Below are 26,891 nucleotides of genomic sequence, written 5' to 3' on the forward strand. Positions count from 1 at the left end.
TATTCATTGCAAATTTTTTCTTTTTATCAGTTTTTAATTTATGGCCTTTCAGTTACATTATATTATGAGAGAGTAAGTAGGAATGATCTGTTGACAGCTCTATGCCAGTCACTATTTTGTATACTTCTGTTATTCATGTCCTTTGCAGACTCAACAGTGTCAATCATTTAATATTCCTTACGTGGAAATAGCTTCATGCCTTTAATCAAGCAACCCATTTCTGAAGCGCTTCTGTTTCTTCTGTACATTTTTTAGCGAGAATGATAAGAGCTGGAGACACTGTTCCAGGCCACAGCATACCATTGAGATATACAATGGCACTATAATATTTTCAGCATTATTTTCTAACCTTTTGTAAATACATTCTTAGTATCTACTTACTTTCTTGATTCCCCCATTGCACATGGGGTACAGGCTGTCACTGACCTGTCCACAGTGATGGCCAGATCGTTTTCCTGAGTAGTTAATGTAGCGCATCACGCTGCTCCTTCAGCTGCCCACATGGGGCTGTTTTAGACTGATGACGAGGCATCACCTCCTCTTGCTGGCCTTGGGAGCTCAAATTCTCATCTCCCACTTTGCAGGGACACTAGATGCCAGGTTGTACACTTATTATAACTAGGCCAAGCGTTCACATTTGTTTACCATCAACTTAACCTGAAGCCCACTGAATTCAACAAGTGTGAAATCCTGGCTCCGTTGCAGTTCCTGGGAGTTTAGCCATTGCTATTAGTGGAGTCAGGATTTCAGTCCATTGACTTAAGTGGGCTTTAGAGCAAGCCTGTGTACAAGTCAGAGTTAGTGCACACACTTGGGCCTATGAATAAGCATTTGCTTAATTCTCATTTTTCTTCTTAATTATTTTAGAACTCAGAACTTTCTGAACAAAATATAGTTTATGATTCTGAGTAGTTATAAACAGTGGCTTTTTTCTTTAGTTTGCAAAGGAAATATTAAATCTCTTTCATTGCTAGATGGCAAATTGGATCTGGAAAGCTTTCTGGTGGGTGAGAGCATAATTCTTTTCTGTTAACTTAGTTTAGAAAGAAATTGCTACTCATCTCTATAAAAATCCAAAATATTTTAAGGCTAAACATTGCTTATGGGAAGTCTTATTATCCTCTTTGCTTTTCTGTCTTTTATGGAGCAGTTCTAGCAGCATTATGACTTCATAGCTTAATGAAATTGCTTATTCAATTTGCTGCCACTGAGAACAGCTCATATCTGGCACTGTTGTAAGATCACAACTTTGATGGTCATTGTTTCTTCATAGTGAGTATTTGGGTCATGATCCAGCTGGATCCAGCTGGGCCATTATCATAGAAAGTAGGAGATAATAACTTGTAACATTCCCTGTGGCCCATCAACAGAAGACTAGTCAAGAGGTTAGCTGTGCTCAGCAGTGGGGTTCTTGCAGCTAATTAGCAATGGCCTCCTCAGGCAGTGCTACTACATTCAGGTTACTATGAAAAGATTTTAGTGGTATATGAATAACTGTCTGAGCCAACGGGAGTTTAACCTACTTCTCCAGTCCATAGACTAATCACATTTTGCACTGATCTCTACCCACATTGAATTGAGTTTATTTAATCTCTATTTTTTTTTAAATATCCAAATATTTCTCTTTTAATTTCTGTCATGTCAGGAGCTGTGAAGAATTGCAATCACCACTACACTCCTTGGGCTAGCCCTATGGCAGAAATCCCAACCTTAACATAGCATCTTGGGGGGATGCCTTGGAGCTAGATTGCGCTGATAGGCTAATGTCTGAAGACACAGCTGTCAGTGCAGGTTAATTCAAAGGTGATGTTGAAATTTCACATCAACACTTCATGCTGGTGACACTTAAAATTGATGTAGATGCAGCGTTTGTTTTGGTTTTGATCCCTGAGGTGTCTGCTGTAGCATGCCAATTAAAAGGTAATTTCAAACAAAACTATTTTAATACAAATATGAAATCAAAGTTTATCATTATAGTTTTCTTAAAGTAATTTAAAAGGGATTTGTGTGTGTGTGAATCAGATAGTTGGGTATTACTAAAGGGATTTAGAGTCTTCCTGAAAGCGTCAAAAGTTATTACCCTCTAATGGCTGTTCATGCACTAAGTGAAATTATTATTACTGATGATGATGTAATATTTGTTTATGGTAGCACCCACTATGTTCTAAGTACTTTCCAGGCAGACAAGAAGGAACAGCCTCTACCTTGAGGAGCTCACAATTTAAGGACGGGTTCAGCTTCATCGATGAGGCAGTGCAGGGATGTTTTCTGTGCTGTAGCAGCTGTTCTGCAGATAAAAAGCTCCCCTTTCCCGGGTTGTTAGGCTATGACTTTTCACAAGCACTAAATTGACACACACATATTGGAAAAAATTGTGGCATAGGGCTCAGTCATTCTAGCTGGTCTAGGGCTTGGGACCAGGGCAGAAATGGAAATGGAGCTTGGAAGGACCCCCTTGCTTTGGATTCTTGTAGCGTTTTAGTATTCTTTGCAGCACCATTTGGATACTTGCTGCAGTTCCAACACAGTGGGAAGTCTTGGAGGCCTCTCATAATGACAAAAGGAAAAAGTAAAGCAGGCAGGCAGGAATTTTTAAAAACATTTACCCAAGTGTCATAACTAGCATCCAAATGGCTGGCTTTACTCAACTGAAGTGACCCTTTTTTCAATGCTCTCCAGACAGAAGGGATCTATTTGCAAATTGCATTGCACACCAAGTCTGACAGCTGTGTGTCATACTGTACCTTTGCCAGAGAGACATATTGACTCCCTTTCTTTGAAGAGCAATAACCTAGCTGGCTAGAGAGGAAGCTGCAGAGTGACACCTAGGGCATGTGCAGAACATGACCTCAAGCTTGTTGTAAAGTTGCAGTTTGCTCTTAAAATCTGACAACCCCTCTCCCCTCATAATGGCAAGATATTTGAGAGTCTGGAAGACCAGAAAAGGGTAAAAAAACCTAGACTTGTCATAGGATCTGCAGTCTCTGAGGAAAAATAATCAGTGCTTTGTTTAACTTAAACGAAAAGAGAGACCCAGTTTGAAGTTGTTGGGAGCCCTGGATGTTTAGCATCTTTTGAAGTCAGAGCCTTATCCTTAAACTACAAATTAAACAGGGTTGGGAGGTGTGAGGGGAAAATTGTTACTTTTCTCCTTGCAAACGCCTGAATTTAAATAGAATTTAAAATATTGCCTATGCAATCCCCTCAAGGTACATTTTCCTACTTCTGGATCAGATCATTCATTTAGTTATATTTTACTATTTGATTTGCAGATGGATTAGCAGACCCATTGTTTGTGCTCTGAGACTTCTCTCAAGGTTACAGACAGTAACAAGGGACAGCTGTTATCTTTCTCTCTGAATGCTGTAAGGCACTTTTGAGCTGGGAAATCCCAACCTGCCACTCCAAAGACTCCCATTGTGTCTGTGAAGGCTCTAGAGAGTTTCTGTTTCTTGGTATATGTTGAAATAACCTAGAGAAGATGCCAAATTAATGTATTGTTTTCTGTCTGTAGTATTAAATTAGGGTTGGAAAAAGATTGATTAGAACAAAATAGTCTGCTGTTTTTAAGGGCGGCTGTATTAAATTAATCGATTGCAAATTCCTAGATGGTGAATGGATGTTGTGTTACTGAGCTGCAGTATATTAACTGAGAAAACACGTGCAGCACTGACGTTTATAATGTCAGCTGTGCCATGAAGAACTGTTTGAGTTAACTCATTACTACCTGTCTTTATCTTGCTAATTTAGACACCACAAAATCAAAGAAAAGAAATGATCCAACTAATAAGAATAGGAGCTTTTTAAAGATTGCACTAGTCTGCTTTAAGCAATATGTATTTATATGTCATAACTGGGGCACGGAAAGTTTTCACAAAGAGTTGTATTATTAAAAATATAATTTTAAATATATTTTAAAATGAAACACTTGTTTTATGGGTTCAGTGGTGTCCCACTAATTCTTCGTATTTCAGTTGTTGAGTCTGTTTGAATTGTTTGCCAATAAAATGAAAAACTATTAACATAATTCATGTGAAAGGTGGATTAAAATGGTGGATAGACATGTAAATCCTGTGCACTTGGGTAAACTTCACCTGAAGAGAACAGAAGTAGCTACCGGTGAGGACACAACTATTAACTTCTAGTGATTATTGCTTAACAGTGTGGCAGATTGTTCTGCTTATGTACAACATTATAAATGGTATAATGGCTTTTTTTATTAATAATCCCCAACTGATTTTCTGCCAAGGGGAAGAATGCTTTGAATTATAGCTTTCAATTTACCATTATTTCAGATTAGCCCTATGGACTTCTTTCAGTAGAAAATATACACTAATAGGACCAGCATTTCACCCCCTAAAGCCAAGGGCAAAACGCCTATTGACTTCAATGCTAAGATTTCATCCCAGGTGAAGTAATACCAAGATACTCCATAGTTATTTTCCTGTATGATTTCACAAAGAAGATGGGTAGTAACATATGTTGGGCAAAACTTAGTTTGCAAGCTGAGGTGGTTCACTCTTGGGGGTCAAACCTGTAGAGTGGGTGTTGGTTTAGAATTATTTAATTTAGCTGTATCTGCTCATTTTGCTTTGCAGTCCACAAGAGGATGGTAGTGGCAACCAATTGCTCTTACGAGTCTTCCGCACATATTCACCGAAGAACTCACACTTGTAAATCAGAAAAGAACTGAAGCAACAAACTACAGTTTAGCTTAATGAGTCCTTGTGTGCCGATTGCTATGGCATTCTAAATGGCGTGGTAGCAGAGTAGAACCAGCCCAGTTTTGGGTGGTTCCTGTTCTCTACCTTTCCCCCTCTTTAAAGCAGGAGGCAAGCACTTTCCAATGCTGCCCATTGTTTACTCTGTCAAGAATAAATACCACCTTCAACACAAGTGCTTGACACAATGATTTAATTTTACTTCTGCAAACTGCGGTGTTTTGGGGAAGATGGATGCATAAGGGAACTAGCTCAAAGGCATTTCAGTGGTAGCAGCGAAGTACTGACAAAACCCAAAGAGGACACCCGATGAGGATAATATGTATGTCAATGAAACTGAAACCACCAGCAGAAAAACCAAACTAGCTTTCATTCACTGTAATGATCATTCGCTCTCTGTGCAGGTGGGTGGACTGTAGCGTTCTCTTTCCCTCGCTAAATATTTACATATATCGTGTGGGTGTGTTCAGGCAGCTGCCTGAAACAAGTTCAGTACAGTGTTTCTTGTAACTTGGGTGTGTTCATTAACATCATAATGGAAACTGCTTATTACTGTATGTGCTGATCTTACTGTACCAAAAGGAACCATTTGACGAAGAGCTCCTTGACTCTCTTTTGGGGAATTTGTCTCCTGTGTTAGCAGACAGATAATGGGAATTCTCAGTGAAACGACACAAATCTCCCCATTCATTTAAAAAAAACCCAAAAAATACAGCATAAAAAAAATGAAGTGCACACTACGTGTGCTGACCTATAGTTCTACCAAACATCTCACTCCTGCCCCCCACACCTGGTTGCTGCGATTCTGGAAACTTTATTTCCTGTGATGTTTAGGAAGAAGAGGCTATAAAGCCTGGCTTTATTTCTAGTACTTGTGTTTTTACACACCACACACACACACACACCCCCCCCCCCCCCCCAGGTAAAATTCATACACACACAAGTTTCAGGATATAAAAGTTGTATTAAATGTATATAGCCAAAAATGACCGTCACATGCTAGGGGGCCACAGCCACGTCAGTGCTGTGCCCCGTGCAACTGCGGAAAGGCATCTGAGTGGTTAAGATGGTTTGTTTTTTGTTTTTTGTTTTTTAAAAAAGGCAGCTTTGTATTGCATCTGGCCTAGTGGGTCTGATCGTCAGACATGCTGAGGATTCTAAACTCCCAATGAGCGCTATGGGCCCTCAGCAGTTCTGAAGATCACTGTAAATAGCTATGACTGGTATTATGACCAGAGATGCAGTATAGTCTAGTGGTTAGTGCACTAGCCTGTGTTGTGGGAGACCACCATTCAATGCCTCCTGTGCCACAAACATCCTTTGTGACCCTGAGCACATCATTTAGTCCCGCTGTGCCTCAGTTTCCCATCTGTAAAATGGGTTAATAGCTCTGCACTACCTCATAGACTCAGGCTAACTACATCAATGATGTACAATGCTGTGGGGGGCCAGATAAATACCTAAGTACGAGCAAGGGAGTGAAAAATTGCACATTGCCAATAGTACTGACAGCTTTAATTATATCTAAGGATTTGACATTTACAGCCTTAGTTTCTGTAAATGTTTAATAATACGGCTGAAACATTGGTGATGGATTAACACCGGTCTAAGGGTAATGCATCGTTAAGGTAGTGGCCCTGTTGACTGTGTGTTGAACTAAGCAGGACGCATGCTGGAAAGGGCTTTCAGGACCTACAGCTACTACAGCTTTAATAGAACAGCCCTGTGCTTATGGACATTAGGTGATTCAAAAAATTTTTTTTTGCTGGCTATATTAGGTAGTTTTCATAAAGTTAAGTTCTTAATCTTGGTACTTTTCCAAGTAGGAACAGTCTGTCCTATTGCACACAGCTAGAGGAAGGTGGCCTGTTATAATAAAATATATATAATCAAATTCAGTGCCTTGTGTGAGTTAATTTTACATTTGCTGTAAAAGACAAAGAAAGGAGGACGTGATAATAAATGGAGGACAAGTGTCACAGGCCATGGGACCTGAGCATATAGCATGGGAAAAAATGAGCTAGCATAACTATGGGGAACATACTAGTTTTTAATTATATATACTCACAAAACAGAGAGATTTAGACTACACTGTAATTTCATTTTAGATGCCCAAGGGCATGGACAAATCACTCAAGCTTTCCACAGGTGGATTTTTGTCATTACTGAAACTCTCCATTTGGAATTAGAAATTTTGTACAATTTGGGGTACAAGTGAATTAGGTGTTTGACTGCCCAGAATCTAGTTTCAAATCCATAAATAGTGTAAATATTCCTTAGGGCTGCAGCTCCCAACTGCATGTTTGTGTGTGTGTGCATGCATACATACAACATTTTAAAAAGTAGCTAGTGTTTTTGAGTGTCCAGCTTGAGCCATCATTAAAAGGGGTGGGATGCTCAGCACTTTGAGAATCAGCCATTTTAAGGTGGCTTCAGTTGGACATCCAAAATTGCCTCAATCCAGGGCAAGGTTGTTATCCTTGGATGAGGCTACACTCTATATTTTAGACGGGACATTGTAAGTGATGGTGGTAATTTTTTTTAAAAAGGGAGAGTAAGGAATTTGGTGAAGCTGAATACAAGTTCTGACACTAAGAGCCAACAGTTAATTAGTTTAGGCAGTGCTCACTTTGTTTTTGTTTTTTACATGTATTTGTACTAACAGTTCTTCTAGTTGGTATAGCTGGAGGGATTGGGCACAGCTGAATGAGGATGGTGGTGAGGTCTCAGATACCATGGTATGAAAAACCTAGCTAGGCTTTAGAAACTAGGGATTTCCAGACCTAGAGGACTGCATGGAAGGAGATGCAGAAAAGCAGAGGTAGAAGGAAACAAAAGGAATTTTGCGGCTGGCATTGAGAAAACAGGAAAAGACAAGGTCATAGATGAAGGTACTACACAACACATTTTTGGTCTAGAGTAAGGGCTTGTCTACATGGTGTGGAAATGCACACTGGGGTGTGTGTGATGGTGGTTGATTTTTAAAGCACACCAATGTATTGCACATTAATTGGTCCAGGTAGACCCTGTTGGTGCATGCTAAAGGTTGCTCAGCATGCATTAATATAGAATGTCATAAAGCATGCTAGTAAAGCTTTAGTGCACACCAGCGTGGTCTACACATGATCAATGCACAACATGTTAGCATGCCTCAGAACTCACATCCCCTTTGGGTGCATTGTCTTGCCATATAGACAGCTCCTAAGTCTACATTTCTCAAATTCTCCATAGCTACCACTTTAGAGCTATATTAGGAAATTGCCAGACATACCTGTACGACTATTCCATTTAATATGTTAGGCTATGAACTTCCTTTTATGCCACGTAGAAAGGCAGCAGTGGTGTAAATGGGCTCTGAAAGTAAGATGGGGCTAATGATACTGCCCTCCTTTGTAATGTACTATATAAGAGCGAGGTATTAGTTATTATTGAAATCCCTGCTTCTGGCTGAGGGAGGAGTTCCCTAGAGGGAAGAGAAGAGAAAAGCTGCTTTCTGTGAACCCCCTTAAAAATCCTGGTGCAGGAAGCAGGGCTGCAGTACTGCAGTGATGCCATCAGACTGGGGAGGATTCCGTAACGTAACTAGGTTCCCAGGACTGTCTGATTTACTCTATGGACTTCTCCAGCTCCTGGAATACGGAGAGAGTGCAAAAGTGGTTTAAAGCTATCTTAGCTGCCCACCCCTCTCCTCGGCCCATGAGTTCTGTGCTGCATGTTAGCCAGCACCAAGCAAACAATAACCAGCACAGTAAAGGTATTGGGTATCCCCTGCTTGATAGGCATAAGCAGGCAAACACTGCGTAAGGCTTTGTAAAATATGACTGATAGGGACCAAATATTAACATTTCAAAGATTCACAACAAACTCGTGTGTTAAAAATGTAATTTAATCCATTAATTCTACAGCATTGTCATCATACACATCAGCACAATACTCAAGTACATTGGACAGATATCAAAGAAAGATGTAATTACCCAGCAATATTATTTTGTTAAAAAAAGAAACAAACGTCTACAGATGTAACAGGAAAAAATATTGGTAATAATTAACAGCAGGTTAATTGACTAAACATATGTCACTACTTTTCATTATCAAGTTTAAAGGCACTTATCAAGTTAATAAAACTCCAATTTGTCTAGGCTTCCTGTCTCTCAAGTGCCCGAAAATCTGAAATCTAGAGCGGCCTGAAGACCAGTTTCTGATCTCTCCTACCTTCCTATAAACTCCATAGAAGTTAGTGGGGAGTAGGATATTTCTGAGATCAGGAAATGGCCCTTAATATGCAGGCAGCGTTATAAAGCCTCACCGTCCCACAAGCAAATGTCTCTTGCCACAACTGTTGTCTGCTCCAGCAGCATTGGCAAAGGTTTCCTGGCTTTTGGACTATTGTCACTGCAAACAACGGGCCCAGTGTCTGTTTGGCACTGATGTAATGGCATTGATTCCCAATGGCATTATACCAGAGAACGTGTGACAAGAATCAGGCCCTAGCACACCAGATCACAACTATCAGCCAACTGCTGCACTTAGTTGCTGATATACCATTGTGCATAGGGCTGGTGACCTTTTGCTTGCCTGAAACATTTCTCATTCATGATGGGTCCGTTGCTCTGTCCCAGTTATTTCACAGCAATGATCCAAAACAAATCAAATGCAGCAGATGCCTGCATGCTTAGCTGTGCTGTGAAATGACTAGCTCTTGTGCATCGTAAATTATCTACTGCAGTCCTGATTGGACCACATTTTTGGAGGCAAGCTCTCTAGACGCTGCTGAGTTAGGGCCAAATCCTCCCCTTAAATTCATGAGTGGTATAGATTGTGTGTGGGAAGCTCCCTGCAGGCAAGTTTTGAGGGCTGATTTTGGCCCTAATCTCATAGTCAAGGGGGATTGCCTGAGTGAGCACTGAGCAAAAAGTAGCAACTAAGATCTAGTTACCCCTTCACTTCTAAAAACTTGCAGAGGAAACTGAGGTGCATGTGGAAAATGTGGGAAGCTTGACTCAGGTTACCTTGCAATTTCCCAAGGTTATCTTGTTCAGGAGATGGTGGCAGGATTTGTTGACCAGCAGAATAAATGGAGGTTGCGGGGTGGCTAGCTGCCAGAATCTGTGGATTTCTAGTGACTGACTGGAGGTCATGGCCAGCCATGCAAAGATCTTTCCATAATTTCAGGTTTAGGGGCCCACTTCATCCTGTACCTAGACAGCTTGGCTTCATATGCTGACAGACACTGCCTGTACTCTCTTCTCCCTGGAACAACCATTATAAAGTGATTTACAGCCTTCAACTGTATTAACTTTTGAGCTCATGTCCTGTCCTTTGCTTGGAGATGGGGCACACTATGTGCACACTATGTCCACCACACACATGAATCCCTGTTCCCACAAAGAGGTATTGGTGCAGTCCAAGGATGCTGCTATCTTCCCCGTGCCCCAATTCTTGGTGAGAATGGCGAGAGGGACTCATTCAGACAAAGATCTGAGCCTGAACACAAGACTTTAAACCTTCGAAATCCAAGATGACTGATGGATGGGGTGAATCAGAAATCGGAGATGGAAAAGGCCTATTGACTTATCTAGTTCATTTACCTGCAAGGGCAGGGATTACTTCTTATAATGTATTTTCTAGTGCTTCATGGAAAGCTATCCCTTTATGGAGCATTCGGGTCTAACCAATGTTGTGTGAGTGGGTGTTCACTGTTCTTTTTAGCAAATGGATTGAACAGCAACTCACTATTAGGGATGATACAGGCTTGGGACTCCAATTATATTTAATAGGATTTGTGTATACATCTTGCAGGAGGGAAACCCCCATTAAATCTTCAACTCTACACTTAGCAGGAAGTTAATGCTTTATAATAAATTAATACATCATAACTGAAGGTATAGCTTTTCCTAGAACACAGCAGCACTTGCAGTCGAACTGCCAGACATCTTCAGCTGTGCCATGAGGTTCATCCAACTACACTGTTCATGAGACATAATTTTGGTCTCCATTGCACATATTCAGTTATAGCATATCAGTAGTGTTAAATAATCTGAAAGTCTTTATCACAGGTGAAGGTATGTGCAAGAGGTGTTACTATTGTATCTTTATTACTGTATGTTATCTCACACACTCATACCAGGATTTGATTTTATTAGCCCAAAGTTTTCAAATTTGGGGCCTTGAAGACAAGCACTTTCAATCCAGAGTTAGGCACATGAATAAACAGCCTGATTTTCAGAAATGCTGAGCATCAACAACTCCAATGTCTAAGAGAAACTGCAGATGCTCAACACATCTGAAAACAGGCCACATATATATGTGTCTAATTTTGGTCTCCAAATTTGAAAATTTTGGCCTTAAAGCACTGAACACGTGGAACTTTACAAAGCAGAAATATAAAAATAGTTGAAGCACAGTGCACAACATCAAGACAACCAAGCCATACAGGGAAATTAACATCCAAAATATTTTTCTGCATAGATTCAAAGAAAGCAAAATAAATAATCTCAATTTTACATTCCTGTTTTTTCTGTAGGCTAACTCAGCAGTTCTCAAACTGATCACTTCTTAAAATAGAGATGAGCTCTCTCCTTGACACCTCCCCTTTCCAATTTTCTAACCCCAATTCAAGTTTTGGTTACTTACAAAACTAGTTTCAGGCCACTATTAAGGAGACAGAAAGAAAATCAACTTCTTCATACATTCCCACATTTTTTTCATGTGCTATTTACTCTCTATCTCTGGATGCTTGGAAAAGCACCTAGTGCTGGCCTAACTCTGCTCCTACTGAAGTCAATGGGAACAGTTTACCAACACTGAGCACTTCTGAAAATACCACCTGTAAGCTCCTTCCAAGCATCCAGAGATAGGGAATAAATAGCACATGAAAAAAATGTGGGAATGTATTGGGTTTATTAGTACTAAATCTCTCCTTGGTGCCTTTTAGCATCCTTGACCTGATTTAATCTCTTCAGGTGAGTTTGCACTTTGGTCAGGTGTGCCTGTGTGTATGCTACCTCTCCATTTTGGTGTCATCTCTATGCTTGAATCCAGAGCAACACCAGAAAGCATGCTGATGCAGCCACGTAGAGAGAGAGCAGTGTGTGCTTCATTTATATATTTTAAAAATAAAGTCCTGGACTGGACTGCAAATGGCAGGAAACACCGACTGGAGACTGCCAGATGCTTCATTAGCAGGACATGCCTCCTGAAAGGATCCACAGACCAGTCTGAGAACCCCTGTGCTAGCTTCAAATTAGTACAAACCTATAGTGGCAAATTCAGAGCAATGACATTCTTCCTGCTAGACTTAAAGGAAAAACTGTGAACACTTCCCTCATGAAAAGCTGCAGAACAGCAAAAATTTTCTAATAATAAAATACATCAGTGCTAGAAAGTGTGATCCATCCCATCCCCACTGCAGCAGATGCAATCTGCCGTGTGGAGACCACACTTAAGAGAAGTTTCTTACAACACAGTAGGGCTCTGTTTAAAAAAAACCTACCAAACTCCACAGAGTTTTGGCGCCTCATTTATGGACTGCATAATTTGTGATACACAACAAAATAAAATGATAAATAATTTTATAAAATACATTCTTCATATAAGATGAAATTTTAAAGTACCATATGGCTCTGTTAAAGCATCCTGAATAATTCAATAGCTATAACCTTGCTCAAGATACATTTATCACACCTCAGAGAAAAAAAATAAAGCAAAATGTAAAAGATAACCTGTTTTGCATAACGTATATTTCAGCTGCTGGCTACAGCTATCTAGTTCTAGGAATAGGTAGATTGACCTGGTACGTCAGTATTAAATCAAATAAATTAAAGATGGAAGAGAACTATAGTTTGGGCACTAAGGACTGACTAGATAGAAATATGCAGCAGATACTAAATTGATGAGGACACTAAATGTGATCTCAGCCAAAAGGTAGTGAAGTGGTTAATTACCATACATAATACATTTAATGTGTTAAGATTTTGCCATATTTATATTTTTTGACAGTTGGTGAGTTATTTGAATATTTAGCCCCCGACATTAAAATATAAAAACATCTACTGTATGTACCTGCTGATTCTAACAAGAGTCATGATATTAGGATTCCTAGTGAAATAATACTATATATAAGAATATCCTAAATCCATGTCACATATACTTTATGAACTTACAAATAAATAGATCTATAAAAATCCGGTCCTGTCTCCATTCTCGCTCTCTCTCTCTCTCTTTTTTTTTTTTTTTTTTTTGTAAAATGCGATATGCAAAAAAGGCTCTTTCTGGTGATGAGAAATTAGGAATTGCACATTTAGTAGGATGAATATATTACTGGTGCAACACCTAAGTCAACCACTAGTCAACAAAAAGACATCATATGAAATAAAATTTTAAATTTTATTTTACATATTTATACATAAAACTTTCAAGGTAACTCTGAATCCAACTAAACGTTAATAGCACATCTAAAAATGAATGTCAGATAGTCAACATTCACAAAATGTTGAAAACTGATTAAAATATACATATTACTGAACGCTACAATTTCACTACAAGGCAGGCATTTTTTTTTTTTTTCTTTACTTGTATAGCACCATCAATTACAGTTTCTTTGTTTAAAACTACAGTGAAGAATAAAAAGTAGTCAATGGTAAAATACTGTTCAACTTAAAATCTCTAAACAAACAAAAATAAAGGTAAACTACCTTCTCTTCTTATCCATCATTTGTAATGTAATAAGTACTGTACATTTTTTTGTAATAATATTATTAAAATGCCTGATATTTAGTGGCACAAGTAAAAAATTAAAATAAATTAAGGAGCAGAGGCCAATCACTGGACATAAAGCTTCAGACATTATCAATGACTAACACTCATTTTCTTGTGCGCCACCTTGAGCATCAGCATTTGTACAACCACAGAAGCAAAATAAATGCTAGCTTGTTCTCTAGTCTGATGGCTTCTTGTTTTATTTTGCTGGCATTTTCTCTGCCATGTGCTTCTGCTGACTTTCAGCATGTCTGGGAAGGGGGAAAAAAAGCTATGTTACTAACTACCAAGAAAAATGAAATTCATTACTCAACATCTTAAAACATACTTCAATGTAAATAAGGCTTTCCCAATGAAGAAAATATTAAGCAATTATCAGTTACTCTGTTCAGATTAGTTAAGTATAACGTTTCCTTCATAACTTTGGTCAGGTTACCTAGTATAAAATACATGTTCAGACGAAAGGAACATTCCTTAGAATAAACTAAACTCTCTGCAAAATTTTCCTTGCTCCTAGCCAAGGAAATTAAATTTGTTAATTAAAAACAATTAGATGGTGTGACAAGCTGACATTAGCCAGGAATTAGGGTTGACTGCATCCTTTGCCTTTCAATGACATGATTATACAGTGTAATATCATTAAGTGTAACAATGAAATACACCGCTATAGACACTTCTAAATGTTTAAACAATTTTATTTTCTTAATTGATGCAAAATGTTTTCAGAATGCTGAAATGTTTTTTGAAGCACAAAGAAATAGATGGAACATCAAACGCACACTGCAAGGTAAACAATGATCATAAGTGGTGTAAATCCTTGTGCAAATTTATATTCCTGCAGTACCCTTTACAACAAAAGGAACATACAACATTCTAAATATTATTTGACAACACAAGCATCACTCATTACTAGGATCTCTCAGAATTGATTACTGTCCAATCACCACAACTGCTGTTTGGCACAGGGTAGTAGAGGTGTTAGCTGTTCTACTTCAGGGAGTGGTCAATCCTGCCCATGTAAGCCTCAAGTCTCACTGGCTCCAATTGGTAGTACCGGATAAGGACCCCAGCTCAAGATAATGAGCAAAGATTAACAACAGATCCAGTTTATGAAGGCCAAGTTCCCCAACAGTGATAAAAGTGGATGAGGTGGACCACACAGGGTGAAAGAAGAGCTCTTCAGAATGGTCATCCATGCTGTCAGGAAAGAACAGTTAATTACCTCGTAACTGTTGTTCTTCGAGATGTGTTGCTCATGTCCATTCTGAATTAGATGTGTGTGCACCGCAAGCACCGGTGCCAGAAATTTTTCCCCTAGTAGTATCCGTAGGGCCAGCTCTAGCACCCTCTGCAGTGGCGCGCATATGCGCTCGTATATAGGGCACTGCCGGCCCCCCTCCCACTCAGTTCCTTCTTGCCAGAACTCCGACAGAGGGAATGGAGGGTGGGTTGTGAATGGATGTGAGCAACACATCTTGAAGAACAGCAGTTACAAAGGAAGTAACGGTTCTTTCTTTTTCGAGTGCTTGCTCATGTCCATTCTGAATTAGGTGATTTGCCAGCAGTGCCTCTGGAGGCAGGCAGGAGTTCAAGGCCGTGATGACTGCAATACCATCCTTCCGAATCCCACATTGTCTCGAGCTTGCTGCGTGATGGCATAGTGGGACACGAAAGTATGGACCGAAGATCATGTGGCAGCTTTGCAAATATCCTCAATGGGCACATTAGCCAGAAATGCTGCCGAGGAAGCTTGTGCTCTCGTGGAGGGGGCTGATGTTAGCGCTGGAGATGTTACTCCCGCCTGCTTGTAGCCAGCCCAAATGCAGGCCATCATCCACCCCGAGATAGTTGCATGGAGACCATGCTGCCCTTCATATGGTTGGCAATCGCTACGAAGAGTTGGGTTGAGCGTTGGAAGAGCTTAGTCCTGTCCAAGTAGAACGCCAGAGCCCTTCTCACGTCCAGGGAGTGGAGACGCCTCTCTTCACTTGACCTGTGCAGCTTCGGATAGAAGACTGGTAGAAAGATATCATGGTTCACGTGGAAACGGGAGACCACTTTCAGCAAGAATGCCAGGTGCGGACATAATTGGACCTTGTCCTTGTAAAAAACCGTACAAGGGAGCTCTAACATCAGAGCCCTAATTTCTGACTCCCTCCTTGCAAAATGATGGCTACCAGAAACACCACTTTCCAAGACAGATGAATGAGTGAGCATGACACCAGGGGCTTGAAGGGAGGCCCTGTCAACTTAGAGAGGATTAGGTTCAGATCCCATTGGGGGAACTGGATCTCTGACTGGTGGGAAGAGCCTCTCTAACCCTTTCAGGAAGTGCGCCACCATCTCGTGAGAGAAAACTATCCTACCTTGGACGGAAGGGTGAAACGCCAAAATTGTTGCCAAATGTACCTTAATTGATGAAAAGCCAGGCTTTCCCGCTTCAGGTGCAACAAATAGTCCAAGATCACCTGCATCGGGGGGGAAATGTTCTGATGTGCCAACCAATATGTAAAGTGCCTCCACTTTGCTCAGCAGGATGTCGTTGTGGAAAGCTTCCAACTTTCCATTAGGACTTCTTAGACCTGAGCTGAACAGAGCCGCTCCTCTGCACTCAGCCATGCAGCATCCACGCCATCAGGTGCAGGGAGGCATGGTCTGGATGAAGTAGCTGACCCTTGTCCTGGGAGATGAGGTCTGGCTGTAGTGGGAGCTTCCACAGGCAGGCCACTGATATCTCCATCAGCTTGCTGTACCAATGTTGACGCAGCTATTCCAGGGCTACCAGGATGACTTGTGCCCTATTGCTCTTGATCTTTATGAGGACCTTTTGCTACAGTGGAGTTGGAGGAAAAGCATACATGAATGAGGTGACCTGACCAGGAGAGGAGAAATATGTCGGTCAAGGAAGTACTGTCAATCCCTTGGAAAGAACAAAGCAGGTTGCATTTTCTGTTCTCCGAGGTGGTGAAGAGGTTCACCTGGGGAGTGCCCCACCTCTGGAAGACAGAGTTCATCATCTCTGGATGTAGCGACCACTCGTGGTGAGAGCAGAAGGATCTGCTTAGACGATCTGCCAAAGCGTTCCTGGCTCCGGGAAGGTGTACCGCTTCTAACTGGATGCCATGGCCCACACAGAGATCACAAAGTCACAGGGCCTCCTGGCAGAGGGTTCATGATCTGGGCCCCCCTGCCTGTTTATGTAATACATCGCCGCTGTATTGTCTGTAAGGACTCGCACGACCTTGTTGGAAAGTCGGGGAAGGAATACTTCACATGCCAGATGCACCACTTTGAATTCTTTTACATTGATGTGCAGTTGTTTTGTCTTTGGACCAGAGACCTTCAGTCTGATGCGCTCCCAGGTGCGCTCCCCATCCCAAGTCCGATGTGTCTGACACCAATGACAGTGATGGCTTCTGGGCCACAAATGATACTACCACCAACTCACGTTGGGATTTTGTCCACCAGCCCGAGAGGTAAGTATCTGCGGGGCGATGGTGAGCATCCTGTCCAACCGGTGACGGGCTGGGGAGCACACCGATGCTAGCCACATCTGCAGAGCTCTGAGATGTAATTGGGCATTCCAGACCACATAAGTACAGGCCGCCATATGCCCCAGAAGGCTGAGGCATGTCTTTGCTGTAGTAAGAGGGTGGGCTGACAGGATGGCTATGAGATCTGAAATAGTTCAAAACCTGGCCTCCAGCAGGAATGCCTTTGCTTGAATAGAGTCTAAGGCTACGGCTATGCTGATGGCGGCAAAGTCGCCGCCATCAGATCGATTTCTCTGGATCGACTTACTAAGACCACCTTCGCAAGTGGCGCAGTGCAATGAAGATGGCGCACAGAAGAGGAGCCCAGAAGTTGACGGGAGTTACGCAAGTTTTTTGCGTCACTTGCGTAACTCCCGTCGATTGCCGCCGAATCCCGGAGGTAAGTGTAGACAGGGTCTAAGAGTGCCTCTATGAACTCTATTCTCTGCACTGGTCTGAGCATTGACTTTTGCTCGTTTATTGGTAGGCCAAGAGCTTGACAGGTGTTCCACACAACCTCTATTCCATGTTATACTTGCTGCTTTGACTGGCCCTGAATGAGCCAGTCATCCAAGTACGGGAAGGCCTGTACGCCTCGCCGCCTGAGATATGCTGCTACCACCGTCATGCACTTGGTGAACACACAAGGCATCGTGGATAGGCGGAAGGGGAGCACCATGAACTGAAAATGCTGATTGTCCAGCATCAAGCGGAAGAATCTCCTGTGCCCCGGGAAAATGGAAATACGCATCTTGCAGGTCAAGAGAGGCGTACTAGTCACCTGGATCCAGAGAGGGTATAATGGTACCAGGGACACCATGTGGAACTTTAACTTCCTGAGATATTTGTTGAGGTTTCACAGGTCCAATATGGATCTGAGTCCCACTTTCGCCTTTGGGATCAGAAAATAGCGAGAATAGAATCCTGTCTCTTCTAGCTCCTGAGGGACTTTTTCCACCACACTGACCTGCCAGAGGGGGCAACCTCTTGAGCGAGAAGCTGCTCATGAGAGGGGTCCCTGAAGAGGGACGGGAGGGATGGATGTTGGAGCGGATGGGAGGTAAACTGGAGGATGTAGCCTGTAGCTACTGTGCTCAACACCCAGCCGTCCGATGTTATAGCTGACCAGGCTGGGAGGAACGGGGAGAGTCAGGGGGAAAACAGTTTGGAGACTAGATCCATGGCCCTCGAGCATACCCTCAAAAAGTATGCTTGCCTCCAGAGGAATGGTGGCTAGAACCTGACTGGTGAGCAGTGGCTGGGGAGCGGCTCTTGTGGCACTTAAATCCTTTATTATTTTTTCTGTAGAGTTTGTCACGATGATGACCCCTAGACCTCTGTGACTAGTATGGCTTAAAGCATTTTCTGGAAGAGGAAGGTGTGTAGAGGCCCGGGAGTGCGGCCCGCAAGTCCTTTAGCCCATGTAGCTTGGAGTCCTTTTGGTCGACAAACAACGCTGCCCATATCAAAGGGTAAGTCCCGTATGGACTGTTGGACTTCAGTGGAAAGACCCGAGGCCTGGAAGCAGGACGCCCTTGTCACAGACACTGCATAGGCCATTGCCCTTGCCGCTGAGTCCGCCGTGTCAGATGCTGCCTGCAAGGATGCCCTGGCTACTGCCGTTCCCTCCTCCAGGATCGCTTCAAGTTCTCCTCTAGCAGACTGTGGCAGGAGATCCAAGAACTTATTGAGGGACTGCCATATGTTATAGTGGTATCACCCAAATAATGCCTGCTGGTTGGCCGCTCTCAGTTGCAGGCTAGCCATTGAATAAACATTTTGGCCAAAGAGATCTAGCTCCTTTGCCTCTTTATTTTTAGGCATACACCCCGTTTGGCCCTGTCTGTCACGTTCATTTGCCACTGTGACCATCAGCGACCCTGGTGAGGGGTGAATGTACAAATATTCGAAGCCTCCAGCCAGCATGTGGTACTTCTTTTTTGCACGTTTGGATGTGGGGGGGCAGCAAAGCTGGAGTCTGCCACAGTGCCTAGGCCAACTTCAAACCCCTTCATGTACTGAGAGGGCTATTCTGGAGGGGGCTGCTGATGCTAGCACACCAAAGAGGTTATTGGCTGGCTCCTTGAGTTCCTCAATTTTGAGCCCCAGGTTACTTGCCACTCATTTCAGTAAGTCCTGGCGGGCCCTGAAGTCATCCAATGGGGCCAACACAGAGAGGCCCGCCACTGCCTCATCCAGGGAGGGGGAAGATGAGGCTTGTCCCTGAAGTGGCACTCTCTCCTGTTCCTTAGCCAGGGTGGCCAGTTGACGAAGCCCCTTCCTGTTCCGAGTCCACTTGATTCCGGTGCCGCTCCTTGGGTCACCGAAGGCCACGGCACCAAGGCACTGGTAGTCAAGCAAGGCTGCGGTGCTGTAGGCCGAGGGAACTCCCATGGGTTCCAGAACTGCTAGCTCTTACTACTGTCCCTGAGGCCAGGAACCCATCTGAGGCAGCACAGTGAAGCCCGTTGGATGAGGGGTGGGCTCTTGGTGGGACTACCACCTCTCCCTCCAAGTCCGAGGAGATGTCCCTGGAGTGACCATTGCGGGGCTAACGGTGCCGGTCTGCTCCTGTCTTCCCTTGACCGCCGGTACTCTGGCATTGTGGAGCGGTGCCAGGATTCTTCCCACTGGGGGGTCCCACCACCGCATCTTATCCCTTGGCTTTCTGTACGGGGTCAGTGATTGGTGCTGGAGTCCTGAGGACTTGTTCCTTGAGTCTGATCGGCACTGCTGTCTGGATGAGTGGGAGCATTTCTGCGAGCGATGCCTGCTCTCCAGGGACCGGTACCAGCTCCCTGGGGAATGACGGCAATGTTCTAATGAATGGGCCGGAGACCGAGCGCAGGATCCCAACCTCTCACAGCACTGTTCCAGAGACCGGTACCATCGGCTCGGCGACTGCCTCCCTGCAGGGGAGCGTTGAGGTCATTCTAATGAACACTTTCTCCTCAATGAGCCCCCCCAAAGGGGTTGATGGCTCGCGATATGTTTGCCTCCCATCCCTAGGTGTAGGCAGTACAGGAGCTGCAAGCAAGTCCTTCATTCCCTGGAAAGCTTCAGGCATGGTGGAAATCACCAGATGCCGCGGATCTCTACCACTACTTGGGGGTGGCAGTGGCACGGGCACCAGGTTCAATGCCCTTATGGGTGGAGCGTCCCTTGGTGCCAATAGTGGCGAGTGGCCTGACATAGGTCTCACTAGCGCCCCTGCCTTCTTAGCTGGCTTCAGTGCCAGTGATCGTCCCCTTTCCTCCTGGCTCTTCCTTGAGTGCTTCTTCTGTACCGGGGACTTTGAACAGTGCCGAATGGACTCTGAGCCCATAGGTGCATTCCTTGTCGACGTCGTTGTGCTCAGTGCCGAATCCGACCTCAGCTCCGACGCCAGTGTAAGGGCTGACTCCATCACAATGGCTTTTAGCCTAATGTCTTTGTCCTTATACGTTCGAGGATGAAAACTTTTGAAGAACTTGCACTTTTCCCAAACGTGTGCCTCCCCCAAGCACTTTAAATAACTTAGGTGCAGGTCACTCAGGAGCATCGTTTTTTTTGGCAGGAACTGCAGGGTTTAAACCCCGGGGACTAGGGCATGCCCCGACCCTGGGTAAAGTTAACCAAACTCACTGAGTAATGAGACAAACAACAGTAATTATATACATTAATTAAGAAACAAATCATTAGGAGAAAAGTCGCTTGCACAAGCAAGAGAGTATTCCAACACCTTCACTGGTGGTAAGAAGGAACTGAGAGTGAGGGGGCCGGCAGTGCCCTATATATGAGCACATATGCTTGCCACTGCAGAGGGCGCTAGAGCCAGCCCTACAGATACTACTAGGGGAAAAATTTCCAGCACCAGTGCATGTGACACTCATACACCTAATTCAGAATGGACATGAGCAAGCACTCAAAGAACCACCAATGGCATCTGGGGGAAGAGTCCATGGGAAGGGGAATGGTGTAAAAAACCCAACCCTCTGTACCTCCTCAATCCCAAAGAGACAGAACAAAATGAAGGGGAAACCAGCCATGACGGCAACAGCAGCACCAGAATTACCCCCCTCTGTTATTACTGATTCCTGGAGAGATCTGTCTTTCAGAATATGACAGGTATGACTGAAACCCCGCTCAAGGAAGGCAAAATCCCCAAAAGTCCAAAGCAGACATCAGAGGCATGTTCCATGTTGCCAGATGGAACATGTTAAGACTGAACGATACTGGATATAAGACAACCCTTCTCAAAGAACTAACACACTATAAAATAGTAATAGCTGTCATCACAAAGGGTTGCCTGCCACAAAGTGATCAAGTCATTGTGGAAGAAGCAACGTTCTACCATTCCAGTGGGCCACACCAAACTGCAGATGTGGCATTTCTTCTTAGACAACCCCTAGCATGGACCCTCATCGCCCAAAGCTTATTTTATGCTTGGCTTCAACACAGCCGTGAAAGATTACCTATTGTGTGGCCTATGTGCCAATCAATGGAAGATGCATCACCTGTGGAAAAGGATGGATTCTACCACAGCTAGCAGCAAAAAATCCAGTCAACTCTGCCATCTGACATTTTTTTTAGCACTCGGCGATTTCAATGCTGTGATTGAACCAGATATCAGACTGTGATAGGTCCCTCTGTTTCAGGCTCCCCGAATGACACCACCACCACTCAGCTCCTGACTCTGTGTGCCACCAAGAGTTTGTCTGTCTTGGGCTGCTATGTTAGGTGTCTCAATAACCATCAATGGAACTGAATTTCAAAAAATGGACATCTGCCATGAAAGAAATTGACTATATCCTCATTGGAAATCACTCCATAGTGTAATCTCATTGGGTCTTAGCTGGTACAGAAGCACCAGCAAATTCAGATCACAACTATTTGTTGCTCAGCTCTCAGAACATCTTACAACTTCTTGCAAGCCAGATGTCCACCAACAGTACAACATCCAGCACCTTTCCAAGGATCCTTTTGAAGCCATAAAATACATACACGCCATTGAAGATCACATACATAATCCTGGCACTCTCTTGGATGATGTGAAGATTGCGTGAAGTGGTATCTGTAATGTTATATCACATGTTGCTGCTACCAATCATTGCACAAGAAACGTTGGCTTCCTGAAGAGGCCTTTGATATATTTGTGAAAAAGGCAGAAGCACGCAAGCAAGGAATTGTCCAAGAACATAAATGGTTGAAAGGCATTTTCCTGGCCATGGAAAAATGTGACCATGAGACCTACACACCAACTTCCTGGTTGACAGAGCAGAGGATGGCCTAAAGCACAATAATCTGCATCCTACCTACAGAGCTATTATGTGCTTGGCTGACAGCTATAACAGCCTTCTAATATACACATCATGAAACCAGATGACTCTCCCTGCCCATCAAATGGACGTGGGCTTGGGCAGATGGAAAACATTCTAAAAGTGTGCTGAATTATGCACCAACTCATGACTTCCAGGGCTATGTGACCTAACAAACCATATGGCAGCAGATGCAGGGATGAACAATGATCCTCCATCTCTCAAGGAAATATAAAAGGCCATTCAAAAGTTATGGAATGGATGTGCTGCTGGATCTGATGGTATTCCATCCAAGCTGCTCAATGGTGCTTTGGAACCAGAAAGCACTGGCCTGCATGTGTTATTAAAAACATGGGCATCAGGCAGAGTAGCAGCAGAATGGTAAGACACCATTATAGTGTTAAGGTAAAGGATCTCATGCTCAATGGGGCAACTACAGGCTGATCTCATTGCTATCAATCCCTGGAAAGGTCTTTGCTCACACTCTTCTTGGTAGGGAACAGCTGCTCCTTAACAAACATCATTGTCCACAGCAATCAGATTTCACTACTGGGTAGTCAACAATGAACACTGTCCTTACTCTCTGATTTCTGGCTGAGCTGCACAGATAATTTAACTGTCTGCTTCATGTAGCATATATAAACATCAAAGCATGAGCCACCAGAACCCGTGATACAGGTGGGGTCAAATACGGTGGAGAACACTGGCAAATTAATTTGCTTAGGGTACAGAGTTCAAACAGTCACAGCAAACTGGACGTCCTTTGACAAATAGCCTCGCCAGCTCTTGGATGAAGTCCATGTCTTTCCTATGGACACAAAACCTCTCTGTGCTAAGACGAAGTTCAGATCTATCAAATGTGTGTACTGCCTGTATTGCTATTGAGTCAGAAACGTGGACGGGAAGACTTGGAGTGGCTAGAGGCATTCCATATGTGCCATCAATGCCAAATCCTGAGCATAAAATGGTCTGACTGTGTAAAATGCTGGAATCTTGTAGAAATCTGGCCTTCCTCCTGTTTCTCATTATATTCAAAAGCAGCATTGCATGCTCTTGGCCATGTCACTGGGCAGTTCCTCCAGGCAGGTGTGCTTTTGCTGACTGGGAGGGGGTCTGGATGCATGCGAGGATGAATAGGTCCACCTATGCATCCTCACATGCACACAAACTGCACAGCCCAGAATCTTGCTCTGAATGAACTGCCTGTGAGGAAGCATGCAAAGGCAGAAAAAAGATCTATTATTGTGCAAATCCTTCCACCCCAAAACAAAAATATGCAATTAGTGATCAAAGTGGTATCTTCTTCTGTTTTTATGATATCTAAATGCTTACTCTGGTGGTCCAATATGGTATTTGGCAGAAGGAAAATTTGTTCATTTCAGCTGCTCTGTGACAGCTTACAGATACAGGGTTTACCCATCAACACCGACTTTCAGGCCTGGCATTCTATCCAAATATTGCTCCAAAACGAAGAAGGTAGATGAAACTTGGAATATTATTAGCAGCAGTATTTAACAGAAGATGGTACTTACCTGGTCAAGTCTTCAATGTCTACCAGCATTGCATCCTGCTCTGTGTGCAATTCATCTCGAATAAGAAGCAGCTGCACCAATTCTTCATTCAAGCCTGATACCAGAGAAAAGGAGTTTATAATTTAATTTAACATAGATCCAGGGACTAATGATTAGGAATCTGTTAGTTTCTCTTTAATCATCATGTTGAATATAGTAAACAAGTGCTTACATGGAGAAGCAGAAAGATTCCCTAGGTAAGGTTTTGGTCTCCATAAAAGGAAGCATATCACAAACTGAAGTAAAAGCAGGGTTTATATTACCAATAGAGCTAGAACAAATATGGACTTTTAACTACTATGGGTCTCATGAAATAACTGAATGAAGCATCCTTTCAACTCAAACTTTTGGTTTTAGCCAGTCCATCTACTTAAAGACAGTTGGGGAAGACTGAATTTTTGGTCCGACTAGCCTCTACTTACTAAGAAAAAAAATGTGAGAAAAAATAAAGTAATTCAAAAAGAAAATGTCTTTAGAGCACAACGAGCTTCCTGGAACTCTCCCTTTCTCAATGCTGCCATAATTGCAAGCCTGACAGTTCTTTAGCCCAGAGAATCTGCATCCTGATCTGAACACAGGCCTTTTCTGTTCAAAAAGAAGAATGGAAATGAAACTGAAGAAACAGGACAGTATTTCAAAACAGCTCAGCCAGATGAAAGAGCTGCACTTCAGTAAAAGAAATCAATGGCAGATTTGTGGTAATGCCAGACATCTTGAATACTGCTACAACAGACTTCCTGAGCTCCTGCAGCCTGTAATCAAAAACCTGTGGTTTGTGTGGTTTCATATCTAATTATAGGTTAAGGAAGGTAGTGATTTTGAGCAAAAATACAGCCGAAAGGTGATACAAGTGACAGTGGGTAACTATATAAATGTTACAGGATCCTGGTTCTGCTTTGCCTGGAATACAGTACATTGCAATTCAGAATTGAGTGCAGATGGTTCTTCCTTAATATTGCAAAATGATATGATGAGTCATTCTGGAGAGAGAGAGAGGATTACCCAGTTGCTGTCTGGCTTCTAGCTAATCCACAGAACACCACAAAGGAGAGTGTGCTCACTCCTTTGTGCACACACATGTGCACACAAACACTACTAGCTTGAAAGGCAGATAGTAACACACCACAATTTAACAGATGAAGGTAAACAGAAGGAGGCCTGGGTGGGGAACAGACAAGAACAAAAATGATGGCTGACTGAAATGTCCAGAATAAAAATCTAGTGATACAGGTCATGGTTCTGCTACTGATTCACTGTCTGTCCTGCTCAGAAACTAAAAATAACTGAATCGGAGTAAAACTGATTTTTCATTGATTCTCTCCTTTATGTACCATTCACATATATGTTCTAAACAGCTTGACTGGTGTCCTAGGGCAGTGGTTCTCAAATGGTGTTCCGCGGAACCCTAGAGTTCCGTGGTCTGAGCGGAAGGGTTCCGCGAATAAAGTGTACCGCGCTGCTGAATGTGAGAAAAATCCGGTGCCGCCGGTCAGCTGATGGGGCCGCCAAACAGCTGCTCAAGCGCCGCTGGTCAGCTGATGGGGCCGCCGAAAAGAGGAAGATTTCCTTGACTTTTCGGCAGACGGTATGGCATGGGCGGGCAAGGGTTCCGAGAGCATGGCATGGGTGCGCAAGGGTTCCGTGGGTGGAAAGAAATTGAGAAACACTGTCCTAGGGTATGTCTACATTAGAAATGTAAGTCGACTTATATTAGGTTGACTTACAGCCATTGTGCATGTCCACACCACCCTTCTTGGCTTGGTGGAGTGTGTCCTCACCAGGAGTGCTTCCACCGACCTAAGAGGGACAGTGTGGGGAGCTGAGAGCTCGGTCTCAGCTCCACTGGCAGCTCCCTGCCAGGAACCTGGCTGCCCCACATGCTCCCAGTGGGCTGCCCGCTCCCTCCCCCACTCCCTGTTGGGAGGTGGGCGGGGGAAGCCGCCTGGGGCTTCTTGCCTCCATTTCCAGCTGGGAGCAGAGGAGAAGCCACTCAGCTTCTCTCCCCCAGGGAGCAGGGTCCAGCTGCCTGCCTTCTTCCCCTTGCCACTCTCCACCAGAGCCTGGCAGCCTTGTGAATTTCACAGTTCCAGCATGTGAAATTGACAAGACAGCCAAGGTTCCCAGCAAAAAGCAGAGTTCAGCCACCCAGCTCTCCAGGGGTGCAAGGAGCAGCTGGACTCTAGCTGCCAGGGCTCTCTTGTCAATTTCATGGCTCAAGACAGCCAACAGCAGATATAAATAATAAGCCTTATGACTCTTGTGGAAGTGGAGTTATTATGTCAGTGTAGTAGGGCACTTACAGTGTAGACACTGACATTTAGGTTGATGTAAAGTGCCTTACATCGACCTAACTGTAGAGTAGACCAGCTCCTAGACTATAAAATGAACATTCCAATAGGGTCACTCAAAAACAGCAGCCTCTGTTGCAGGACTTCAGGGAAAAATCATGTGCATTCCCAGCAGAGGCCTAAAACAGTAATTAACGAGTGCAATAATCTAAGGAGCAGTACAGTGCCCAGCTAACATTTTTGATTTAGAGCCACCGGAGTACCTTAGTTCAACATTAATTAATTCTGAACACTGGAAGGTGGAGGTCTCTTGGGAAAAATTCTGTATCTATCAGAGAGAGCAAGGAGAGAATAGGAGGCAGGGCACTGTCATCACACACAAATGTAATAACTCACTATTAATGCATTAAAAACATTGTGACAAAGTATAGTAGGAAGTTAACAAAACAGTGTATTTACCCTGTAATGTAATATATTGGGGGAGGGGAGAAGAAAATTAGAGATGAAAGTATCAGAAACAGAGAACACATAGGAAAATATTACCCTTTAAACCACTCTAAAAAAATAGTGCACGTTTACTGATAAACCTTCATTACAAAACAGTTTGGAGGAAAAGTAAGAGTTTTTCCTTCCCTTATTATGCGAACATGAACGAATTAACACTGTCTGGTAGATGCAGCCAAGTTATAAATTAACTGAGAGATTAAAAAATTATACTGGTCTG

At 43.2% G+C, this 26,891-nt stretch overlaps 1 protein-coding gene across 6 annotated transcripts in view; it reads right to left on the reverse strand.

Moving 5' to 3' along the window:
- Positions 1-8,589: 8,589 nt before the first annotated feature.
- Positions 8,590-26,891, reverse strand: part of SCHIP1 (schwannomin interacting protein 1) — a 110,628-nt gene continuing 92,326 nt past the window's right edge. For all 6 annotated transcript variants that reach the window (XM_067545105.1, XM_067545282.1, XM_067545193.1 and 3 more), the window contains 2 exons: positions 23,841-23,934; positions 8,590-13,729 (listed from right to left, as the gene is read on the reverse strand). In XM_067545105.1, the coding sequence (XP_067401206.1) occupies positions 13,678-13,729; positions 23,841-23,934 (146 nt within the window). In that variant the 3' untranslated portion in view covers positions 8,590-13,677. The remainder of the gene's footprint in view (positions 13,730-23,840; positions 23,935-26,891) is intronic.

Source organism: Emydura macquarii, unplaced genomic scaffold (genome assembly GCF_026122565.2).
Source record: "Emydura macquarii macquarii isolate MOO-44397 ecotype Brisbane River unplaced genomic scaffold, CSIRO-AGI_Emac_v2 contig_18, whole genome shotgun sequence".
Lineage (NCBI taxonomy): Eukaryota > Metazoa > Chordata > Testudines > Chelidae > Emydura > Emydura macquarii.